The sequence below is a fragment of the Formica exsecta genome, unplaced genomic scaffold (genome assembly GCF_003651465.1).
Source record: "Formica exsecta isolate Colony F162 unplaced genomic scaffold, ASM365146v1 scaffold4, whole genome shotgun sequence".
NCBI lineage: Eukaryota > Metazoa > Arthropoda > Insecta > Hymenoptera > Formicidae > Formica > Formica exsecta.
The window spans coordinates 1,561,502-1,582,290 of NW_021851238.1; the positions used below are offsets into that span (position 1 = coordinate 1,561,502).

Genomic DNA, 20,789 nt, shown 5'->3' on the forward strand with positions numbered 1-20,789 from the left:
GAAATATTATTTAACAATAAAAAATGCCAAATGCAATTACGAGTTTATTTGTTTTCATCTGTCGTTGATGTTTTTCTCGCGTGCAAAAAAAGGATAAGATTTTTTGTTCGCGAGAAAAACATCAACAATAGACGAAAATAGATAAACTCGTAATTGAATTGCTAAAATTTGGTCTTTTTTATTCTTAAATAATATTTCTCGCATGCATTTTTAATAGTATCTTTTCAATATCGTTCAGCGAAAATTTAAACTATACCCATACAGCACAGATCATTGCGATTATATTGCAGCAACATTGCAATGTTGCAAATTGCAATGCAACATATATAATTATGCGTATGCTCATGTGCCGAGAGCAGTATGTAAATAAATATTTAATATTCCACGGACGCTTTCCACTTTCCGTTATACGCCGTTCCTTCTCGGCGCGGCTTTCGTTAAAAGCGCATGTTGAGAAATAGTAAAAGCAAGCCGGAAGAAGAAATTCCTAGCATACATTCCTTCTTTGATGACGTGAGTTATACAAATTTCTTAGATTCTCGCTATCGATACAAAATCTCTGTGATTCGTGTAATATCAACACTTTATCCTGTTTAATATAAAACGTCTAATCTTATCGTCTAAAACATGAAAGTATAACAAATATTACGCATAATTTTTTGATATTTCTTTTTTAATTACTAATTTTGATATTATTTTTATTATAATTTTGTGTTATAAGAAATTATGCTTATCAAATAGGAAAATTATTTTAAAAATAAATATCTTTTTAAACTATTTTTCATAATTATATAAGCCATGATATAATAATATAAGTCTTATTTTAATATATAATAAGCAATTAAGCGAATGATATTTTTTCCGGCAAGAATATTGAGTGACAGAAATTATTCGCAGAATATGTCGCCTTTATTATTTGCATAACTGATTTACTGAATAAAAAGCAAAGTTCAATCTATTGGACTTTGCTCGCAATAATACACACATACACGTGTTTGATAATTATGAAATACCTAAAATTGTTAAAATCCTTATCTTGTTTCATCAAGTGTCTTCTTCGCGTCTATTGGCAGAAACCTGCGGTGGAGGGCCTAAAATTCTAAAAAAATCTTGTTTTTCCATAAAAATCGATTGTCAATGGCTCGGATTATCGTCGTGCTGCGTGGAATCCAGGAAGGGAAGACTCGTGGAAGAGCAAAACAGACCAAGCGGAATCACCCGGTGTTTTTTGTTATAGTTTTATATATAATTTACTGGATACATACTCTCTCTAAAGTGTTCGTCGCGATACAATAGTGAGTCGTTATTACATCTACAATTAGCGGCGGCAGCTTTCGTTTTCGTCTGGCACGGCAAAATATATATAATTTGTTTCGTTTATCTATTCCCTCGCCAGTCTCTCTCTTTCGCTTTCTCTCTTTTTTTTCTTTCTTTATCTTTCATTCCCGGAACTAATGTAATCACATCGATTATCGCGTATAAAGTAGTCACTTTACAATATTCCTATGAGTAACCGTATTACAAGCATCGTTCATTAAGAAATACATATAATTATCGATAACGTCGCTTGGCCACTTGACCTTGGGGATATGACCTTAAGTAACATTCTTCATCCGACTCGACATCGTCTTCGGCTGCAAAAGCAGAACAATCAGGAATTTCACACGATAATTAAGTACAATCGACTACTTCGATTCGAGCAAAATGTGCGAAGCAAAATTCCAAGAGGATTCCATATCACTAATAAAATGTTAAAGAAAGTCTCTCTCTCAATTTGAATATGTTGATTGATGATGCATGAAATTAACTACACTAAGATTTTATGAACTGAAACACAGCATTAATCACCGTAATTGATTAATATCGATGTTCAATATCACTATCATGCATCATTATCATTATATTGATAATTGAAATTTAGAGCTCGACAATGTCAATAGTTTTGCTAAAAGTATATTTGACAGTTCTTGCAAATTTTTTTAAATAACTCATATTTAATAAATGCTTTTCGCGATTCTTGGATATCTACAACCTGGATTTCTGCTTTCTCGCCTTTTTCTCTCGGATCTTTGTATTTCCGTTACTATCATAAACATGGCTCCGCTCGTTTATCTTACTTTCGATTACTCGACACGTATACCAACGAGAGATTAATTGGCCATATCTCGGCGCACGCTCGAGCCGGCGAGCCTATTTAGAAAAATGCGTAGAAAATAGGAATGTGGCGCGCGCGTTTTTCATCCCCACGAGATGAAGAAAACGGGGGAAGTGTAGTGCGATAAAATAAAATGATGATATCGAATAGAAATTAATAGAGACAATCGTCAAACGACTTTTTATCGTAAAACGAATTTTTACTGGCCTCCGCATCGTTTCCTCGAGATCTGTTCTTTTTAGCCGCTTCTTCTTCTGTTCTACTTTCTATATTTAACAAAGAAATGAATACATTTCAAAGAAATAGAAATCTCTAGAAAGAATATAATTAAAAAGAAATAAATCTCTTTCCCATGAGATCGAATATTAGAATAAATTACGTGACATCAAATAAGCAAACTCGCCAGACCTAACATCTGGCTACTAGAGAAACGAAATCGAATGCGTTTGAGATACTCGTTGGAAGGTTAAATGTGAGCACGTGATCCCTTGAACCCTTCAAACGCATCTAAGGGGAATCTTCCCACGAAGAACACCTCGTGTGTTTCACTTCGCGGTAACTGAAGAGACCGCTCGCTACAGCGTTAGAAAATTGCTCTCATTCCCTCGCTCATCTTGGCACAGGAGTAACTTAATTTGTAGCTTAGCCCCTAAACATATCGACGTGGACAGATTCCAGACGGCGCGCGCCTCCGATTCGAATGTAAATGTCAATCGTATAAACATCAACGACGTCAATAATTTCAGGCTACCTTATGATTACAATCATTTTTTGAATAACACTTTATCGGAGTAAGAAAAGCCTTAAAAAAATCGTTGTTTTAATTCATATTTGTTTAATCTTTTACTTCTAATATTATAAAACCAATAATTACACACTTTTTTGTCAAGAAAAAATCATTATACTGGAAAATAATTTTCCAAAAAAAAAAAAAAAAAATTTTTTATTTTTGCTGCAATTATAATAGTTTTCTAACAGAGACGAAAGCGATGTTGTTCGTGTACGTACAATCATACAGAAATTACTGTTCCGAAAATGACTCGGCGCTCGTAATAAGGAACCCAGAATTAATTTTACGCCGTAGCGATCTCTTTAAACGTAGTGACTTTGATCTAAACACACAGGGAGAAGGAGAAGGCGCACTGTCTCGAATCGCGGTATACATAACACACCTAGATTTACTATATTTATACAATGATCCGTTCTTATCATATATAATCGATTCGTCGCGTCTCTGCCGCGGCGTTTTACGCGTACATATACATGGATTAGACTTATGCTTACGCTTTCTCTCGCTTGAGATTTATACATAAATATATATATATATTTATACGTATATAATATATGGCCGCTGTTTTGTGCGATATCATGTTCAGCCTGCCTCTGCGACATGATTGTGCTAATCGCGCAAATATCACACTTTTCCTTCCTCGTATTTTATTGCCGCGCCGCCCAAAATCGAGAGTTGAACAAGCTAAGAATGCGAGAATCGAAAATCAACGCGACTATAATTGTATAATTTCATACAACATTACAAAAAATACGATGTTTTTATCTCAATGATTTTTTTTTGGGAAGCCAATTTTCTTAATCTCTATTCAATATTGTTAATATAGATCGTAAATTTTTGCTTGGTCAATATTTAAAGCAAACGCCATAATTTTTCACAACTTTTTGATCACTCAAGTTTCAATACATTTCTATCTTTTAAGAGTTAAAATATTATTAAAAACTATTTAAAATTAATTCAAGAATGTTATTTGTGATGTTGTTTGTTAGTGAATTCGTGAAAACTTCTTTATTTTTGCTTGGTATTTGAAAACTGTCGATGTTTTGATAGTCTTAAAAAGAAAGAAAAATGATAGAATAAAAAGACACAATAAAATTTCGAATATTCTTTGATTCAATATTACAAATTAAATTATAATTCTACCATGATTGTTTTGAATTATCGGATAGACGAATAATCCCAAATCGTAAAGTTCAATCATATGATCGTAATAATTGAGATTAGTGATTAATTAATATTTAAAGATCAAAGGTTGGATTTCATCATTTGAAAGCAGGATAAATCCGTGTATATGTTCTCATCTCTATTTCAGGAACGGTCAATTGATCTCATTCCAAGATATTGATATGATGAGTTCCGTGAACTCTATCCAGTCGCATGACGCACAATGTAATCGCGATCGGCGGAGGATGGCAAACATGATGCTCTCGTGTTACGCAGAAAGATACATAGGTTTAAACGGAGCTGACACTTGCGCCGAGGAAAATACGAAAGTTACGTTCTCCAAAAAATTACGTCTACGTGGATTCTTTTTATTATTTTGTACAGTTGTTATCGTAAGCAAATGATGGTCGTGGATGAACGCCAATGAGCGTGAAAGGACGACTGTGCATCCCTTTTGTTTTCTTCCCTTCAAACACACACACATACATACACTCTCTCTTATCTCCTTTTGAATGCTAGTAGGAAGCGCAAAAAAGCATGGCCAGACACACCTTTTTCGTCGTGGAGAACGTTCTTTCCCTCTCTCTTTCTGTCCGTAGATTTGCACGAAGCACATATTGCATAAACGAAACGGACATCTCGCCGATGCAGGACATCCGCGTAAATCTAAACACACTTTAGCACGATCTCCGTCGACGAGTATATTTCCTCTGAATATTAATATCGGCGCATCCAGTTGATCGGCAATCAGTCAAATTTGCATTCAGGACTCTTGGATCGGCGAATCTTTGTATGAACGGAAACTAGGCATCGCGGATCTTCGAGTTCCATAGATTGATGAATCTATATAGGAATTTGCTCCAGACATTTTTCTTAAATTATTGCAATTTTTCTTATATAGATTTCTGTTTTGATATCTCTCGGCACCGAAGATGCTTGTTTCGCAGTTCCTTGGCTCTGAAGACTTTTAGTTTCATACTTTCTCGATTCCACGGAATCTCCGGGAACCATTTCTCGTCTTCGCGAACTCCCAGTTCAATGAGCTCTGATTTTTCAATCCGCAGATCCAGCCATATGTAGAATAGCCAAGCGTGGATCCCTTGCAAATTCTGTTTTACAGAATCCAATTCGGCAGCTGTTCCTCTTCGATTTTAGTATCCGTTAAACACGTGACGAAATCGCCGACCCTTATATATCGCGGGCTAATCGAGTTTATCGCTGATCGGATCTACCTAACTCGTCATCAGTTATAGCGATGCCGGAAGTATGACAATCATGCCGGGTCGTTCCTGCCCGCTCCCTTTCTCTCTCTTTTTTATAGATCGATTAGAAGAGGCCCTTCTTCTTGCTCTTCTTATCTTTACCGTCGACAGTCCTGAAAGGAGAATTTTCATATCAAGCACCCGAACTATTGCTTGCGTCGCTAATAATGAGAAGAGATCCGAGAATCATCGAACGCTTATATCCGAGTTGCAGACCGTGTGTGGGTAAATTATAACCGGATGTTTGACGACAAAAATATGAAGATGAACGGGAATAATCCTGATGAAGTGCCGATTTTTTAAAACTTTCGTCCTCTATTTCGATCATCTTCGTTTGCGATGTCAAAGAGTTATTATCAAGATTATAAAAATCAATAGTAATTTAAATCATAACGTTATAATAAAAATATGTGTAAAATGCGTACAAAATAAATACATACTTGACGCGAGATATTACCAAATGTTTCTTGTACATCATGATTTTTTTAATCTGTTTATATAGAGCTAGCTCTATTTTTAGGGGAACAAAAGTCTGTGATATATCTGTTGTGCAAAATAATCTCTTTGCGAGTACAAAATCTATCATCCATGCGAAAACCATGCTTCGAACCCATCCATTGCACACGCGACCAAAGAGCAACATGCTAATCTCACGTGTGTCCCAAAATATTATGCGCTTATAGTTTTCACAATCTTTCTATTGCGCCCGCAGTGGATAGAGAATATTCACTTTTCTTCGCAGGTGTTAAATTATTACTTGTACTTTACGATATTTGCACTTTTTAACATTTATGCAAAATTACAGATGTGTGTCGACAACGCACGTTGGCATATCGGCAGTTTAACGAGGACACCTCATTAACGTGAAAAAAAAAAAAAAAACAGGAAAAGAAGAAAGAAAAATGCATAATCATAAGATCTATTTGATAACATTTACTTACGCGATTATCCGTATTAGTTTTAAAAAATTCAATTTGATTCTCTGAAAAGTTTTCAAGGTTTTGTTAAATGAGGCTAACGATTAGAATTATGAAAAGCAGCTTTAAAGTGGCAATATGCGACGACGAAACAGCGTAAACATTATATGTAACTAACAATAAAAAGCGACGAGGCAAAACCATTTTCTGCGGGCTTTTGCATTTTAATGATATATTTACGCGTTAATTTTGTTTCGGAGCCTTCCCTCCCGCGACACAATCACACCTTTCCCCTCGTCGCGAACACTTCGAATACAAAGATAAGCTACAAAAAAATCGCAATAAGGACAGTTAGTAATTGTTTTAGGTAAGCATTGCGTTTATTTGCGAAAAAAAAAGGATTATCAATTATGAAATTAACAATGTATAATCTCTGTTTGTAAGTAATTATTAGTAATAGGCGGTTATATATCCTCTACCAAGCTGTCTCTATTCTTTTCCTTTGTCTTGATCCTCCGTAAAATTCGGGAGAATCATTCATCGGAATAAAACGACGGATCGTGCAAGCAATTTGACGATGACTCGAGTACTTTTTGATTCGATCAGTTATCATTGTGCGAGCAGTGGAATAAAAAGAATGCGCGAGTCGAACAGGGGTAAGATCGACAGCTTGCTCAGAGTTTTACAAATTGGCTTGATTTTGCAGATCGCGCCCAACTTGTACGTAAAGTAGTCGTATTGTATTCATATCAAATCAACCCTTTACCGCACAACTATTACAATCGAGGCGATTTATTTCGACGAGCGATAGAAACAAATTTGTATCATTAAATTTCTCCACGAATTTTCTTTAACGAAAAAATATATATAACTTAAAAAAAAAAAAAAAGAAAAAAAAAGAGGGGAGGAACCTTTTATAGCTCTTCTTACGTAATTACTTGTATATTTTCGCTACGCGTTCTCGGTAACGAGACAAGTCAACTTACCTCCGCTATTTTGTGAGATAAATATCGGCGAGGTAAAATAAGGAACGGCACACAGAAATGCGTACAAATTTGTCCGACAAGGAACGATAAAGCCGCGCTTTCGTTAACAACAACGCACGAAAAGCGTTCATCAAACGGACTTTAGATCAATACGAATACATAAATATAGTCGGAAATGAATGTAACCAGTGGCAATCATAGACTACAAGTGTATCATTGATGGAAGAAAGCGGGGGTAAATTATGGCACGCGATGCGGTAAAGGATCGATGTGTGCGTATGTGCGCGTGTGTGTAAAATGTATGTCCTGGGCGAGTATACAAAAAACGACGCCGCTACGCGAGGATAATTGTTTTTTTTTTTTTTTTTTTTTTTTTTTTTTGTTGTTGCGACCCGTTACATGTAATCTAAAAGTTTATCAAAGTCCGTGCCAAAAATACATTGCAAAATGTACATATCGCTAAATATACGCTTAATATAGTTCGTCGTGTTCTATCTCTATGGATGTTATCGACCGTAATTTACCGTAACGCGTGATTCCACGTTTGTTTTGTACCTAATGGACGCGCTACGGCGAAAGAAAATGCACGATAATCACGAATGTAAGGATAAACAGGCGTGCTACAAGAATCGCGCTTGGATATATAATTTTTTCGCGAGACACGTAAATTTGCAGCGAAGGAATTTGCGCGCTCGTTGAGACGGGATGTCCCGGAAAACGAGGGTAATCGACTAGAACGTATCGTGAGACAAAATTGAGATAGAATTTATCTTGGCGACAAGCGTTACGCTTTTTAATTTCGACGTGTGAAACAATTTTCTTCCTTCAATCTATTCGCTTTTAATCAAACATCATCCGGATAAATCGATTTAAATCTCTGTCAAAGGAAAGATCGCCTCAGATTAATTGCAATTTTCTTGTCAATAATCACTAAATAAAAATTAAAGTGTTTTTCCAGTCTTGAGCTTAACTCAACAAACGGTTGCTTAATCAATTAGAGCAACAATAAAAAAAATATTCGCAAAAACCAATCTCAACTTTGTCCATTTACACTTTGGCATTATACATCTCTCCATCGATTCCCGTATTTTCCCTTTCTATCTTTCTCGATTTTGATTTTCGTTGAGTGTATCTTATCGCAATATCTTGACAATGTTCGCCATCGTAACACGAAGTTATCGTGCGAAAGCGCGAAATAAACGCGAGAGACGATCTAGTATAAAATGGCGAACACATTTACCGGATCGCGTTTACGAAATCGCGCGTTTTGCATCATGCGCGATATCTGTACGGTAATAGCGTGGCTTTATAGGACGCCTCTCGTTAGAAATATACAATCGCTTTGGATATGTGTCGAACGAGCGCACGCACACGCATGCCGAGACGAGTAAGTGTCGCCTACCATGCATTTGATTCTCGGCTCCAATGTAACATGGACGTTTAGAATTGACCGAGTTTCGTTATTTTTAATGTTTAAGAATTGATACGCGTCCGCTAAAATAATTAATTCAGTGAGTTTCATGCAATCGATTACACAAATTTGCAGTTAAAAAAAAATACAAATAAAATAGCTGCCATGTAATAATAAATCGGAGAACGATTTACCCTTCAAACTTCTTTAATCGTTGATAAGACAAATGCTAGTTTTAAATTCTATCAAAGTAACGTTGATGAATTAATATCGTTTTCATAGGCAATACTTACTCTTCTAATGTATGATAAAATTCCTCAACCCTTATTCGGGCAATTGCGGATAGTCGCATGTATTTATATCGGTTTGTATTGTTTTTGAGACTTATTTGATCTCTAAACTATCATTTTGATTGCCTTCGAGAGATTATAGACTAAAATATTTCAATTTTTATTCTTGTCGAGTAATTTTATCACTTACAAAGAGAAAAAAATAAAAATGATTGCAACACCGGATAAGGGTTGAGCGCGAGGAGAGGAGTCCGCGCGACAGATCCCGAAAGCGGGTTTCGCAAGCGCATTCGAGAGCGGTTCTGGGACAGATTCGGTCGTTATTAGGGGTGCTCAGGATGCTGTATGACAAGCTGTATCTGTGCGGGGCTGTCTTGAGGTGATTTGAAACTCGTGTGACGACGAAGGAGGCTGCTTATCCCTCGGGAACCCCTCAACGTACCCCCGCCGCCGCCAGATCCCTCGGAGGACATCGATCCCGTCCTAGATCAGGACACCCCGATATGGTATACACACAAGAGAGACAAACAAACCGGGTTTCTTTCTCTTATTCTTTTTCTTTTCTTTGGAAATCTGGACGTAAACTCGAATGTAAAAATATCACGCACGCGATCTGAGTATACGCGCGCGCTTGGATCAATAAGCGTACATTAATCCTGGAAAACCGCCGACGTTCCTTGCACAATGAGCTTTCCATCTCTCTAGCTTTTTCTCTTTGATCTTCCGCGAGAAGCAGTGCAACGCAACGTCGGCGGTGTGTCGTCATGTTGCGCTTAACGCTAAATGTGTCTGTGTCAAATCTCAATTCAAACAACACGAAGGATCTAAAAGGCGTCCCTTATTATAATACGTTTGTGTATTTGAAAGATTTTAAAGTTAATAAATAGAGGGATGCTATATAATACTAAATTTAATATATTGCACATTTTTATAATTGTTTTCTCTGCGAATTGAAATTAGACAGCCAACTGATTCAGCGTTAAATGCAAGATGACTATACGTATGAAAGTTACGATATGTACATGTGCGGACAGTATATTATCGCGTAGATACAAATTATGAAACACGAAAATATGATTGCGATAATAATCTTATAAAAATCGAGCCGGTAAACGATTATTCTGTTATTGGTGCAAGCTTCGTGAAGTGATCGTGATGTGAAGGATCGTAGATATAAAAGCGTGAATAAAAAATATTATTGCGATGCGAACGACAATTTTTAAAAATTGCAAACATTAAAATATCCAAACACGAATTAGCGACTAAGGAACGCTACAGCGAGAGCGAGGCCCGCGTATGTACAGTGCACACTTACTATCGTATTCTTCTTTCACTGCTATATGAATCTTTTCTATATATGTAAGAACTTTAAAATTTTTACTTTAATAGTTAAACTTCACCTCAACTTTTTAGTAAAGTTTAAGTATTAAACTTTACTAAAAAGTTTACTTTAACAAGTTCTCAAGGAAATTAAAGTCACTTCAAACGCACTTAAAGACATAAAGCGAGGTATCATCCCTCTTACGTCTCATATTCTCAATTCATCCACTTTTATATAATTATCGATATTAGAGTCTTGAGAGATCATGTTTTCATGATATAAAAATGTTGCGCAGTAGAATCTGTTTCGATGAATGCTCCCATACAGCCGGAAGAAGATACGATAGTGGCGGAATGCAATGTATAAGGAAGCTATCAAGCTGATTCTAATTGCGTCGAGAGCTTTTCGCGTCGAATATACAAACAACTCCAAAAACCATATTAAATCACCAGCGCTAAGGTTCAAAAGCGATATACAACTATTTCGTTAATATTCGTTCATGTTAGAATTTAGCTCTCGCTAGAAATAAGGAAGAAAGATATAAAGCTGAATAAAAATATTTATATCTAAAAAAAATAAAAAAATATTTCGTGCGAAAAACAACAAGATATATCCTCTTTGAGACACAACGGAGAAATAAACGTGTGAGAGTGCAACAATGTAAACACAACGATCAAACGCAATATCTCTCGGTTTTTTTCTTTTTCTCATTCGTCGACAAAGACTACTTACTCTTTCGAATTCGCTTCTAAACTGCGTCTACGCAGTTCTTCAATACTGTGACCGGTCTGCTGCTCCCAGGCGGTCTTCTCCGCCTCAAACGCCCGTCTCTTCTCCTCCAGTTCTCGCACTTGCTGTTCCAACGAACGTCTCATTTGCTCGTGCCTTCTCTGTAACTGTTTGCAGATTTTCCATATGTATCTCGGCGTTAATATCGATACATTACTCTTTACGTTCGAATATGCATAAAAATACTATGAGACAAAAATTATAAAAAAATTGATCCCGATCGAAATAATTCCACGTGAGAACGAGAACGGACTTGAACTATACAATAATGAGTGAGAAATTGCAGTGCACGAACTAACTAATCTATCCTAAATCCTTTTTTTTTTTCTTTTCGATAAAATATTCGACGAAATAATATATACTTAGCAAAATAGTGTGAGTTTCGAAAAATCTTCGGCTTACGATTACGAAATGACATAACGTCATAACGATTTGACACTTACATCCGCTTCGGAATCCTTTAGCTTCTGCCTTTTCTCGCGCACTTTCATCTCAAAGACTTGCTCCATCTCAGTTTCCATCTTCTTCATCTTGTTATCGTGTTCACGCTTCTCCTCTTCCAGCTGCGCCAACGGATTCCTATAAAAATTCGAGCAAATCCAAATTATAATATACACGTTATCGAATCAATAGAAGACTATCGTATCATCGTGAATACAAATACGGGATGACGCGTGTAACATTTAGGCATCTTCGAAACTTATCTAATCGTTAATTAGCATTCTACTACACATTTATAAAATCTCATTACCTCTTCGCAACAGGAATTCTAAGATTTGATTAGCTTTTAAATTCCGAGAGGTTATTCAAAAAAGATAATAATTGTATGGTATGTTCAATTGAAACATGGATTAGGGTTGTTATTCTATAAAAGCCTCAGTTTATGTTTCAGTTGAACGTACCTAATATCTAACTTAGCTACTTCAATTATTACGTCTGTCAGTATTGAGATAGCATAGATAAAATCAATAGTCTGAAGATAATTATGAAATACATTAACATGATACTGAGCTGACATTTCCGGATTGCTACGAATAATTACTATACAGAGTGTGCTACAAAGAGGTAACAGTACAAACCACATTAATTCTTAACTGATATATCATCGCGGAAAAGTCGACGAATATTCCGCAAAAGAATATACACATCTTTTATTTTGTTTGGTATCGCGAGAAATGAATTTAAAAAATAGCAGAGAAATTTTTCCTGATAATAATAAAATAAAATAGATAATTCATCGCCGATGAGTTCCTGCGAGATCACAATCAGTTAAAAGATAAATGCTCTGGAGCCCGGATTTGCATCGAATCGATATTACGCAAATTACAACTCGATAATTAGTTTCCATCGTTAGATCGAATTATTATTATGGCGATTAGAATATTGCTCTAAATTCACGAGAAACGATTACGTTCCAACTTTGCAAATTGCCAACTTTGTGCAACATACATGTCACGTACATTCGTATTGTTGATGTAGTGAGAATATTATTTGCAATGCTTTAGTTACGTTTATAGCGTAAATAATACAAGAATATAAATAATATGAGAATATTTGTTTAAATTTTTAATGCGTTTTCAATCTCTCCGCTACACTGATATTTTTCGCATTTTATTCCTTTTATTTTCTTATTTATACGCAACACAAATCAGAGCTCTTATGTAAAAGATTCAAGTGAAATCTATAAAGCCATAACAGATATTATAAAAATCGTAACTATATACTACGATTCTTTTCTGAGGGAACTATTGTTACATTGTTGCTAGATATATTAATGCAAAAGTAAAAATAAATATAAAGACGGCAAGCAAACCTAAATGGTGTTACACATTCAATATGGAAAATCTAATTTATCAGTTGTTTTCTCTCTAAAGAGCGTACAATAATTTGCATTGGTTATTTTTTCAGAGGGCTCACTGTACGTGTCCGCTGAAGCGCTTTTGACGCTTATTATCATAATATATAAATTAAATAAGAGCATGCAATTTAATTTTAATTACAAAATGCAAACACAGCATTCTGTAATTGAGAAAAAAAGTAAATCTTTCTTTCGATATAATTATCTTTAAGAAATAAGAATTAAAGAATAATTAAATTAATGTAATCTAATGCAATATATCTTAAAATTCAAACTTCTTTCAAATATCTTATTTCAATCGTATATCTTCTTTTAAAAAATCTATCAAAATCCACGACCGATGATGGATTTAAGATACACGATGTCTTGTTCGAAAGTTTTCTCTAACAACTTTCACGATCTCTCATAATATAATCAGTGAGTCCTCTTAGATCGCAGAGATTTCGAGAATATCTCGAAACTCGACAAGGCTTGTGCACACAAAACTATAATATATCCGTTTGAGCCTTATTAAAGGACTTACCACACCATCATGAAACTGTTCATCACTCCTGGAGGGCACAAACTGACCAATAAGAAATTCACCATTAAAATTCGCACGGGCGACACGCTGTCGAGGGGTTGGTTGCCGCGTCTTTCCCTCCCCCTCTTCCCCACCTTCCCTCGGCAGCGTTCTCATGTCTAATCTACTACGGATACAGATCTCGCTCGCGATCGAGATATGGCAAAAGATAGTTCGAACGCGAGAGTGGTCCACTTTGGGGTCACTTCGATAGTTTGCATGCACAACCTTTCTCTGAATTCTTCAGAATGAAAGTAACACGGAAGAAACAGAAACACACACCGTGTGATACAAGCATGTGATTCGGACAGTACACGCAATCGACTCGCAAGCGTCGTTATTGGTGTGATACTGAAGCTCGAAATAAACTATCATCTCATCATAACACAGTCGAGTGCTCGCCGAGACACACTGCGTGCTCAAATCAAACTCAACGAAACAAACATCCTTGCTCGAATAGAAAAAGCGAGCGTCGTAATGGCGTAGTTAGTGCCTAACTAAAAAAGATAAGCACAGTCGTTCCGTCATATTTATCGCATCCGGCAATAATATTAATATTGCACCAATGGGGGGCAGGTGAATTAATAAATTGGACCGCATTATATACAGTATGGGGCTAAATAACTGTCATATTAGAATACGTATGTTTTTGAATCAGCATTTTTTGTCATTCAATTTTGGCGATTGCCGCAAACTGACTTAAGACGAATTAAATTGACTTTGCGGATTTCTTTCATATTTATTTCATTTCTATATCAACCTATCTTATTGTATTTAAATCTTGCCAATCGATTCGTTAAGAAAGAGACCGTAACGCCCGGTTTGTCTATTTCGGCAGAATAAAAGTACATCTACTCCTCGACAAAATTCTGCTCTAGTTATGCCTCTTTCACATACGAGAAATCACAAAAAAAAATCACGAATCTCGTGGCACGAATTTACTTACTTATTGGAGGCCTTTGTCGGCTTGCCGTCCACACCTAGACCGGCCAAGGTACGACACCGAAAGTTCTCATAGTGCACGTTGTTCGTCACATCTTTCAGATCCTGCACGTGCGTCCTTACCACCATGTTTCGGAGCGCTATGAAGTCGCAGTGTTCCAGATTCTCGACTATGTATAGAAAAAAATATGCCGATTGTAAACAGATATGGAATAAGCGATGCTCCTCTAGATTCTTATTTATCTAATGTTCCGATGCTACTTACTTTACAATGATATGAACAGCATAAATGTAGCAAATATATACAAACATATATATAAGCAGACATTTAAACAAGTAAAATAAAACATTGCTAAAAAAAAATTTGAATCGCATATTTCGAAATGTAAGAATTAGACTTGATTAATTATACAGTTATCATCTAAATGTTAATTTATCAACAAACAAATTTACTCGATCGTTCCAACTCGAAAATCGGTCGATGGAATTTATCTCACAAACTCGTACATACCTTCCGCAACTCCCCACGGATATTTTCTGCCCCGCACTTTCTTGCCATCATGTTCGACGACGGCATTTGCTCCCACGACAGCGAACGGCACTCTGTCCCTTAATAACTTGTGAAATTTGTTGTCCTCCTCCTCCTCGACCTCCGGAAACTCGTAGATTTTTATCTTGTGTTGCGCAATCTCATTCAAAATCTAAAAAAATGAGTAAAGATAATAATTAAATTAAATAATTAAGAAGAGCAAATATATATGCTAAGGAGGCAATTTCTTAACTATTCAAATATACTTTATTATAATTTTTTATAGATTTGAAAAAATCTTTTAAGGATTCAAAATAACTTTTTAAGCGATGTTTGATTCTCGCTTTTAGTCCCTTATTCCAGGAAAGTGATGAGTATTTTGTTTTCTCCTTTTGGAAATTCAAATTTGTCTTTCGTACCTGTTTTTTGAAGTGCGCGCACTCATCCGGCGTCATAGTATCCGCTTTGGCGATAACCGGTATAATGTTGACTTTGTCGTGGAGACGCTGCATAAACTCCACGTCGAGTGGCTTCAATCCGTGGCCGGAGGGTGCGACAAAGTAGAGGCAGCAGTGTACCCGACTATCCGGGATCTGTCGTCTTGTTACGCGGGATTCCGCGTTGAGAAATTCCTCGTACTTCGATTCGATGTAGTCGATTACTGGCACCCAACTGGAACAAAGACAAAAGATATTGTAGAGTAATCGAGCTAGAATCGTGCGAAAGTTTGAACAAGTTTAACTTTAATTTGTCGGTGAATCTATTATATAGGTACCAATTACTGTTGTCGACAGCGTCACCGAAACCGGGGGTATCGACAACCGTGAGAGTAAGATTGACTCCGTTCTCTTTCAATAGCACTTTGCTGGTTTCCACGGCGACCGTCTTCTTTATCCTGAGACTAGGTCCGGGGTACTCGGCGCTATATATGTCTGCCAGGAACATGGAGTTGATCAAAGTCGATTTGCCGAGTCCTGATTCCCCTATAAAGATTTAAAAAACATTTCAGCGACTCCATTCTATATATAGATCAATAAAATCTAACTGTTTATTTTCTATAAATAGATAAATATCTATCTAATAGAAATAAATATATATTCTTCGACAGACAAACAAAATTTAGGAAAATTGAATTTGAGGTGCAATGGATTATCTTATTTATTTATTATCACTGTTATTTGCGATTTAACTGGAACGTTTATCGATTCTATTGTTGTCACTGAAATTAATGCTCAAATATTTCTCAAAACATTCGCAGTTTTCTTTATGCTATAAAAATTGATTAGTAAAATTAAAAAAAGAAAATTAAATAAAAAATCATCTTGTTCGATACAAATTGTACAGTTATAGCGTCTGATATATTCTACAACAATTGAAAAAGATATCTCAATCAGAAAGAGATTCCATCAAACAATTACAGAAATGTAGTTTTAATTACGGAAATATTAACAAAAAAATATCTTGATTGTAAGAACATTTTAATAGTAAAAATATTTCAATTCAAAAACAATTTTTCATGTGCGATTGTACAATTGAAGCATTGTTTCGCAAATATCTATTTTTGGGCGAAATTTGATTCACCGAAATACCATAATCTCTTCAAGGCGAATTAACTTCGCGGCTATTAATATTCCACCATCGAGACAGCGATCATTAATCTCAGTCGGAGTATTTACGATCAGACATTTCTGTCCGACATTTCTGTTGGCAATCAAATAAATTCGGAGACGGTGACCGAAACGAGATGAAATGTTGATAGAGTACCGGTGACCTCTTAACGCATAAACCTTGAACCAGGCGAAGAGTGCCGCGCCTACGCCTTTAAACCAAGGGTAAGAACTTGAATTGCTCTATTTACGGAGAAACGGCTCCGTTTATACGTGGTCTAATAATAGTTCACCCCTTCCCTCTTCCTGCGTACGCAACGACCGCGCTCTCAAATTTCCCCAGACCCAATGACACTCTTTTACACCCGCGTGTGCGTGCGCGCTCGAGACGATAGTCCGCTGCACGTCGACAATTTTAGTCAGCACTTTTATTAACGCCTCTCCTCCTCGAACACCGACCGAATCTTAAAATCTTTCGCATCATCGTTACATATATATTAATTGTTCCGATGTGTCGTATCATTATATGTATATAAAAATCCCTTTATTCATCTATCACGAGAAATATAATTGGACAAGTTAAAGAGTCTTCAATTATACCGTTCGCTCCCTTAAGGAAATTTGCAAGGTGATAAATCTAAGAGCAGCAGAAACGCAGGCTGCAATTAACGATTTATGGCTCTTTTCAATTGGCAGAGTCGCCGACGTGTTATTGCCGCAAATTATCCTTTCCCCTCTTTTTTTGAGTCACGGTACTATTCATTTGCATAAATAACGTGACGTAGGAAGATCCGCCGAGCAATGGAAGACTTAGTATACTCCGAGAAAACGAACTCCAGGGATGCATTCCAGTGTGAGAACCGCTGAACTTCGACGACAGCCTTGATCCGGCAAACGAGGGAGAACCGAGAACGAGAGAGAACTTGCAGAGCACGTGCTCGGCAGATGGGAGATTGCATCGCGAGATGATACTCCGGACGAAATGGGAATACCATTGCCATTGCCGCCGAAGAAACAGATCCCTTTGTCCTTTTGCGTGGGCTGAGCGATTCTCAAACGAGACAGACGTCCGTTGTTCTTCCGCTGCCGCGAATAATGAACGTTTCAGCGTCCGAGGATCGCATTTTTCGACATCAATAATACAGCATCCGAGAGCGCACAGAGCTAATTACACCTTATCATTATTTCGCGAACGTTCCCCACTCCTTAAACATTTATATTAATATAAATTGCATCCTTATTTAGATAATTCGTATCAAAATAATTTAACTACACAACGCAAAAATGTGATTTCGATATAAAATAATCAATAGTTCAACGTATCCTACATCCCTTATTAAGATCCCTTCTTCTTTTATTCTAATGTACAAAGAGAAAAAGAGAGAATAGCGTCTTGTACGAAAATTTCCATTTACATAATTCTCATTATAAATCGCGTTACCAACCTACGACCATGAGAGTAAATTCGAAGCCCTTCTTTACGGCTTTCCTATACACCTGGTTGGGGAGATTCGCGAAGCCGACGTAGCCGTCGAGTTCCTTGGGCTTGGTGGACGGCGTGGGTCGCGCATGGTGCAGACCGGCCTCCTTGTTGCTGTCCTCCTTGGCGCTGGATATAACGGTCCGGGCGCATTCGCGCCTGTTGCTGTCCTCCGAGGGGTCGTTCGGGATCGCCGTCGAGACCGCGGACGGTAGTCGCGGTTTCGCCGCGACGATGCCGCTCGAGTACACCGGCGCCGTGTTCGGCGACGTTAAACCTCCAACCGTCGTGGTGTTCGTCGCCGATGACGACGACGTGTTGTTCATTTGAGAGCCGGGGGTCTGCGTCGGCGGCTGCGGCGGCGGCACCGACGGCACCGACGGCGACGAGATTATTCCCGCGCCGTCGCCCTTGAAGAATAGCTCGCGCTTCGTCTGAATCTGCGCAGAAAGAAAAACGTGGTACACGTTAATTATTTTTATCGACCTTAGACTGCTCGAGGTTGGATTTGGAATATTTAAATCTAAACACGCAAATCACTCTGGCAACATATAAACTCTTTTAAAATGTAATTTTAAAAATGTATATACAGGGTGAGTTTTTTAACTTAAAACTGTAAAATATCTCGGAAAGTAAGCTTTATCGAAAAAAAATGTTTCAAACAAAAGTTTTAATCCATTACATTTTTTTATACCATTAAATTTTAATATCTTAATAATATAAATTAATAAAGGCAATGAAATAAATATCGTATATGTATATATATAAATTTTTTTTTTACATAGATTGCTCTCTCTCTCTCTTTCTCTTTGTGCAGTTTAGCTGCATTAATTACTATACTCTACATGTTATATTCTCAGCTTATGTGCGTTTTCAGAGTTCAATAAAAAATTAATATAATAAATTTAAGAACTAGAGCGAGAAAGAGAGAGAATTTAAAAGAATATAAAGGAAATATAGAAATATATAAATTTAAGGAATGTTTCGAGATGCATACACTGAAAAAAAAAATTGTTAATTTGACTAAATCCATTCAACTAATTATCATTTTTTTAATTGAAATATTTATATATTTAAGTCAAATAAGACATATTAAATCTAACATGACGTATATTTGACTTAAATATATAAATATTTCAATTAAAAAAATGGTAATTAGTTGAACGGTTTTAGTCAAGTTAACAATTCTTCTTTTTTTTCAGTGTACGATTCAATTATTCCACTGATTTTCGATCTCAATTCAATTCAATTCGAATGCGGAGAAGGCAAGCGTTCTTCGCATTCTACATTCCGTAATTTCAGTGTTTTTAGAAAAAGCTGAATGGTGTTTCATAAATACATCGAGCAATTCCATACGTTACTTCGACCGTAACATTACTTGTACGTGAAACGCGTAAATTCACAAAAGCACTGTGGAGCGATAAAATCGCCGCCGCGCCGTATAGCGATCGATATTGCAATGCCAGCCGACGACGAACGGTCGAACGGCTTTCGCTACCGCAGTGTCTTATACGCTTCCGAACCGACGTCTTATAAGTTAGCGGAACAGAATGAGCAGAATCAATTCTAATTAATATTTTTATTTGTTGCTCATTTGTTGCTAAAAAGTTGCCAAAGAAAAAAATTTGTTGCTCTGTAAGTTTTTAAAAAAAATGATGTTCCGCTAAAGGAAGATTAAGTTAGCGGAACAATATATATATAGCAACAAAATTGTACATAACAATAATATAAGAATTTGTTGCTAATTTGTTGCTCTCGAAATATGCAAGTTCCGAATTTGTTGCTTGCAAAATAAGTATAAATAATGCCGGAAAGCCGCACAGCGTGCAAACTTACAAGAGTAAACCACCAGAAAAAAATTTGTTGCTAGCTTAAATTTGATACTGACGTATTGTCTGAATTTGTTGCTCTCGAAATATGCAAGTTCCGAATTTGTTGCTTGCAAAATAAGTATAAATAATGCCAGAAAGCCACATAGCGTGCAAACTTACAAGAGTAAACCACCAGAAAAAAATTTGTTGCTCGCTTAAATTTGATACTAACGTATTGTCTGAATTTGTTGCTCTCGAAATATACAACTTCCGAATTTGTTGCTTGCAAAATAAGTATAAATAATGCCGAAAAGCCGCACAGCGTGCAAACTTACAAGAGTAAACAATCAGAAAAAAATTTGTTGCTCGCTTAAATTTGATACTAACGTATTGTCTGAATTTGTTGCTCTCGAAATATACAACTTCCGAATTTGTTGCTTGCAAAATAAGTATAAATAATGCCGAAAAGCCGCACAGCGTGCAAACTTACAAGAGTAAACAATCAGAAAAAAATTTGTTGCTCGCTTAAATTTGATACTAACGTATTGTCTGAATTTGTTGCTCTCGAAATATACAACTTCCGAATTTGTTGCTTGCAAAATAAGTATAAATAATGCCGAAAAGCCGCACAGCGTGCAAACTTACAAGAGTAAACAATCAGAAAAAAATTTGTTGCTCGCTTAAATTTGATACTAACGTATTGTCTGAATTTGTTGCTCTCGAAATATACAACTTCCGAATTTGTTGCTTGCAAAATAAGTATAAATAATGCCGGAAAGCCGCACAGCGTGCAAACTTACAAGAGTAAACAATCAGAAAAAAATTTGTTGCTCGCTTAAATTTGATACTAACGTATTGTCTGAATTTGTTGCTCTCGAAATATACAACTTCCGAATTTGTTGCTTGCAAAATAAG

At 36.4% G+C, this 20,789-nt stretch overlaps 1 protein-coding gene across 9 annotated transcripts in view; it reads right to left on the bottom strand.

Moving 5' to 3' along the window:
- Nucleotides 1–1,224: 1,224 nt before the first annotated feature.
- Nucleotides 1,225–20,789, bottom strand: part of LOC115239991 (septin-7) — a 65,351-nt gene continuing 45,786 nt past the window's right edge. For 6 of the 9 annotated variants that reach the window (XM_029814901.1, XM_029814900.1, XM_029814899.1 and 3 more), the window contains 9 exons: nt 18,029–18,503; nt 15,752–15,959; nt 15,396–15,648; nt 14,959–15,148; nt 14,452–14,617; nt 13,467–13,508; nt 11,529–11,664; nt 11,029–11,192; nt 6,647–9,458 (listed from right to left, as the gene is read on the bottom strand). In XM_029814901.1, coding sequence (XP_029670761.1) covers nt 9,299–9,458; nt 11,029–11,192; nt 11,529–11,664; nt 13,467–13,508; nt 14,452–14,617; nt 14,959–15,148; nt 15,396–15,648; nt 15,752–15,959; nt 18,029–18,503 — 1,794 coding nt within the window. In that variant the 3' untranslated portion in view covers nt 6,647–9,298. Of the gene's footprint in view, nt 5,485–6,646; nt 9,459–11,028; nt 11,193–11,528; nt 11,665–13,466; nt 13,509–14,451; nt 14,618–14,958; nt 15,149–15,395; nt 15,649–15,751; nt 15,960–18,028; nt 18,504–20,789 lie in introns of those variants that run through there. The other 3 variants (XM_029814897.1, XM_029814898.1, XM_029814896.1) reach the window with 3 other exon arrangements.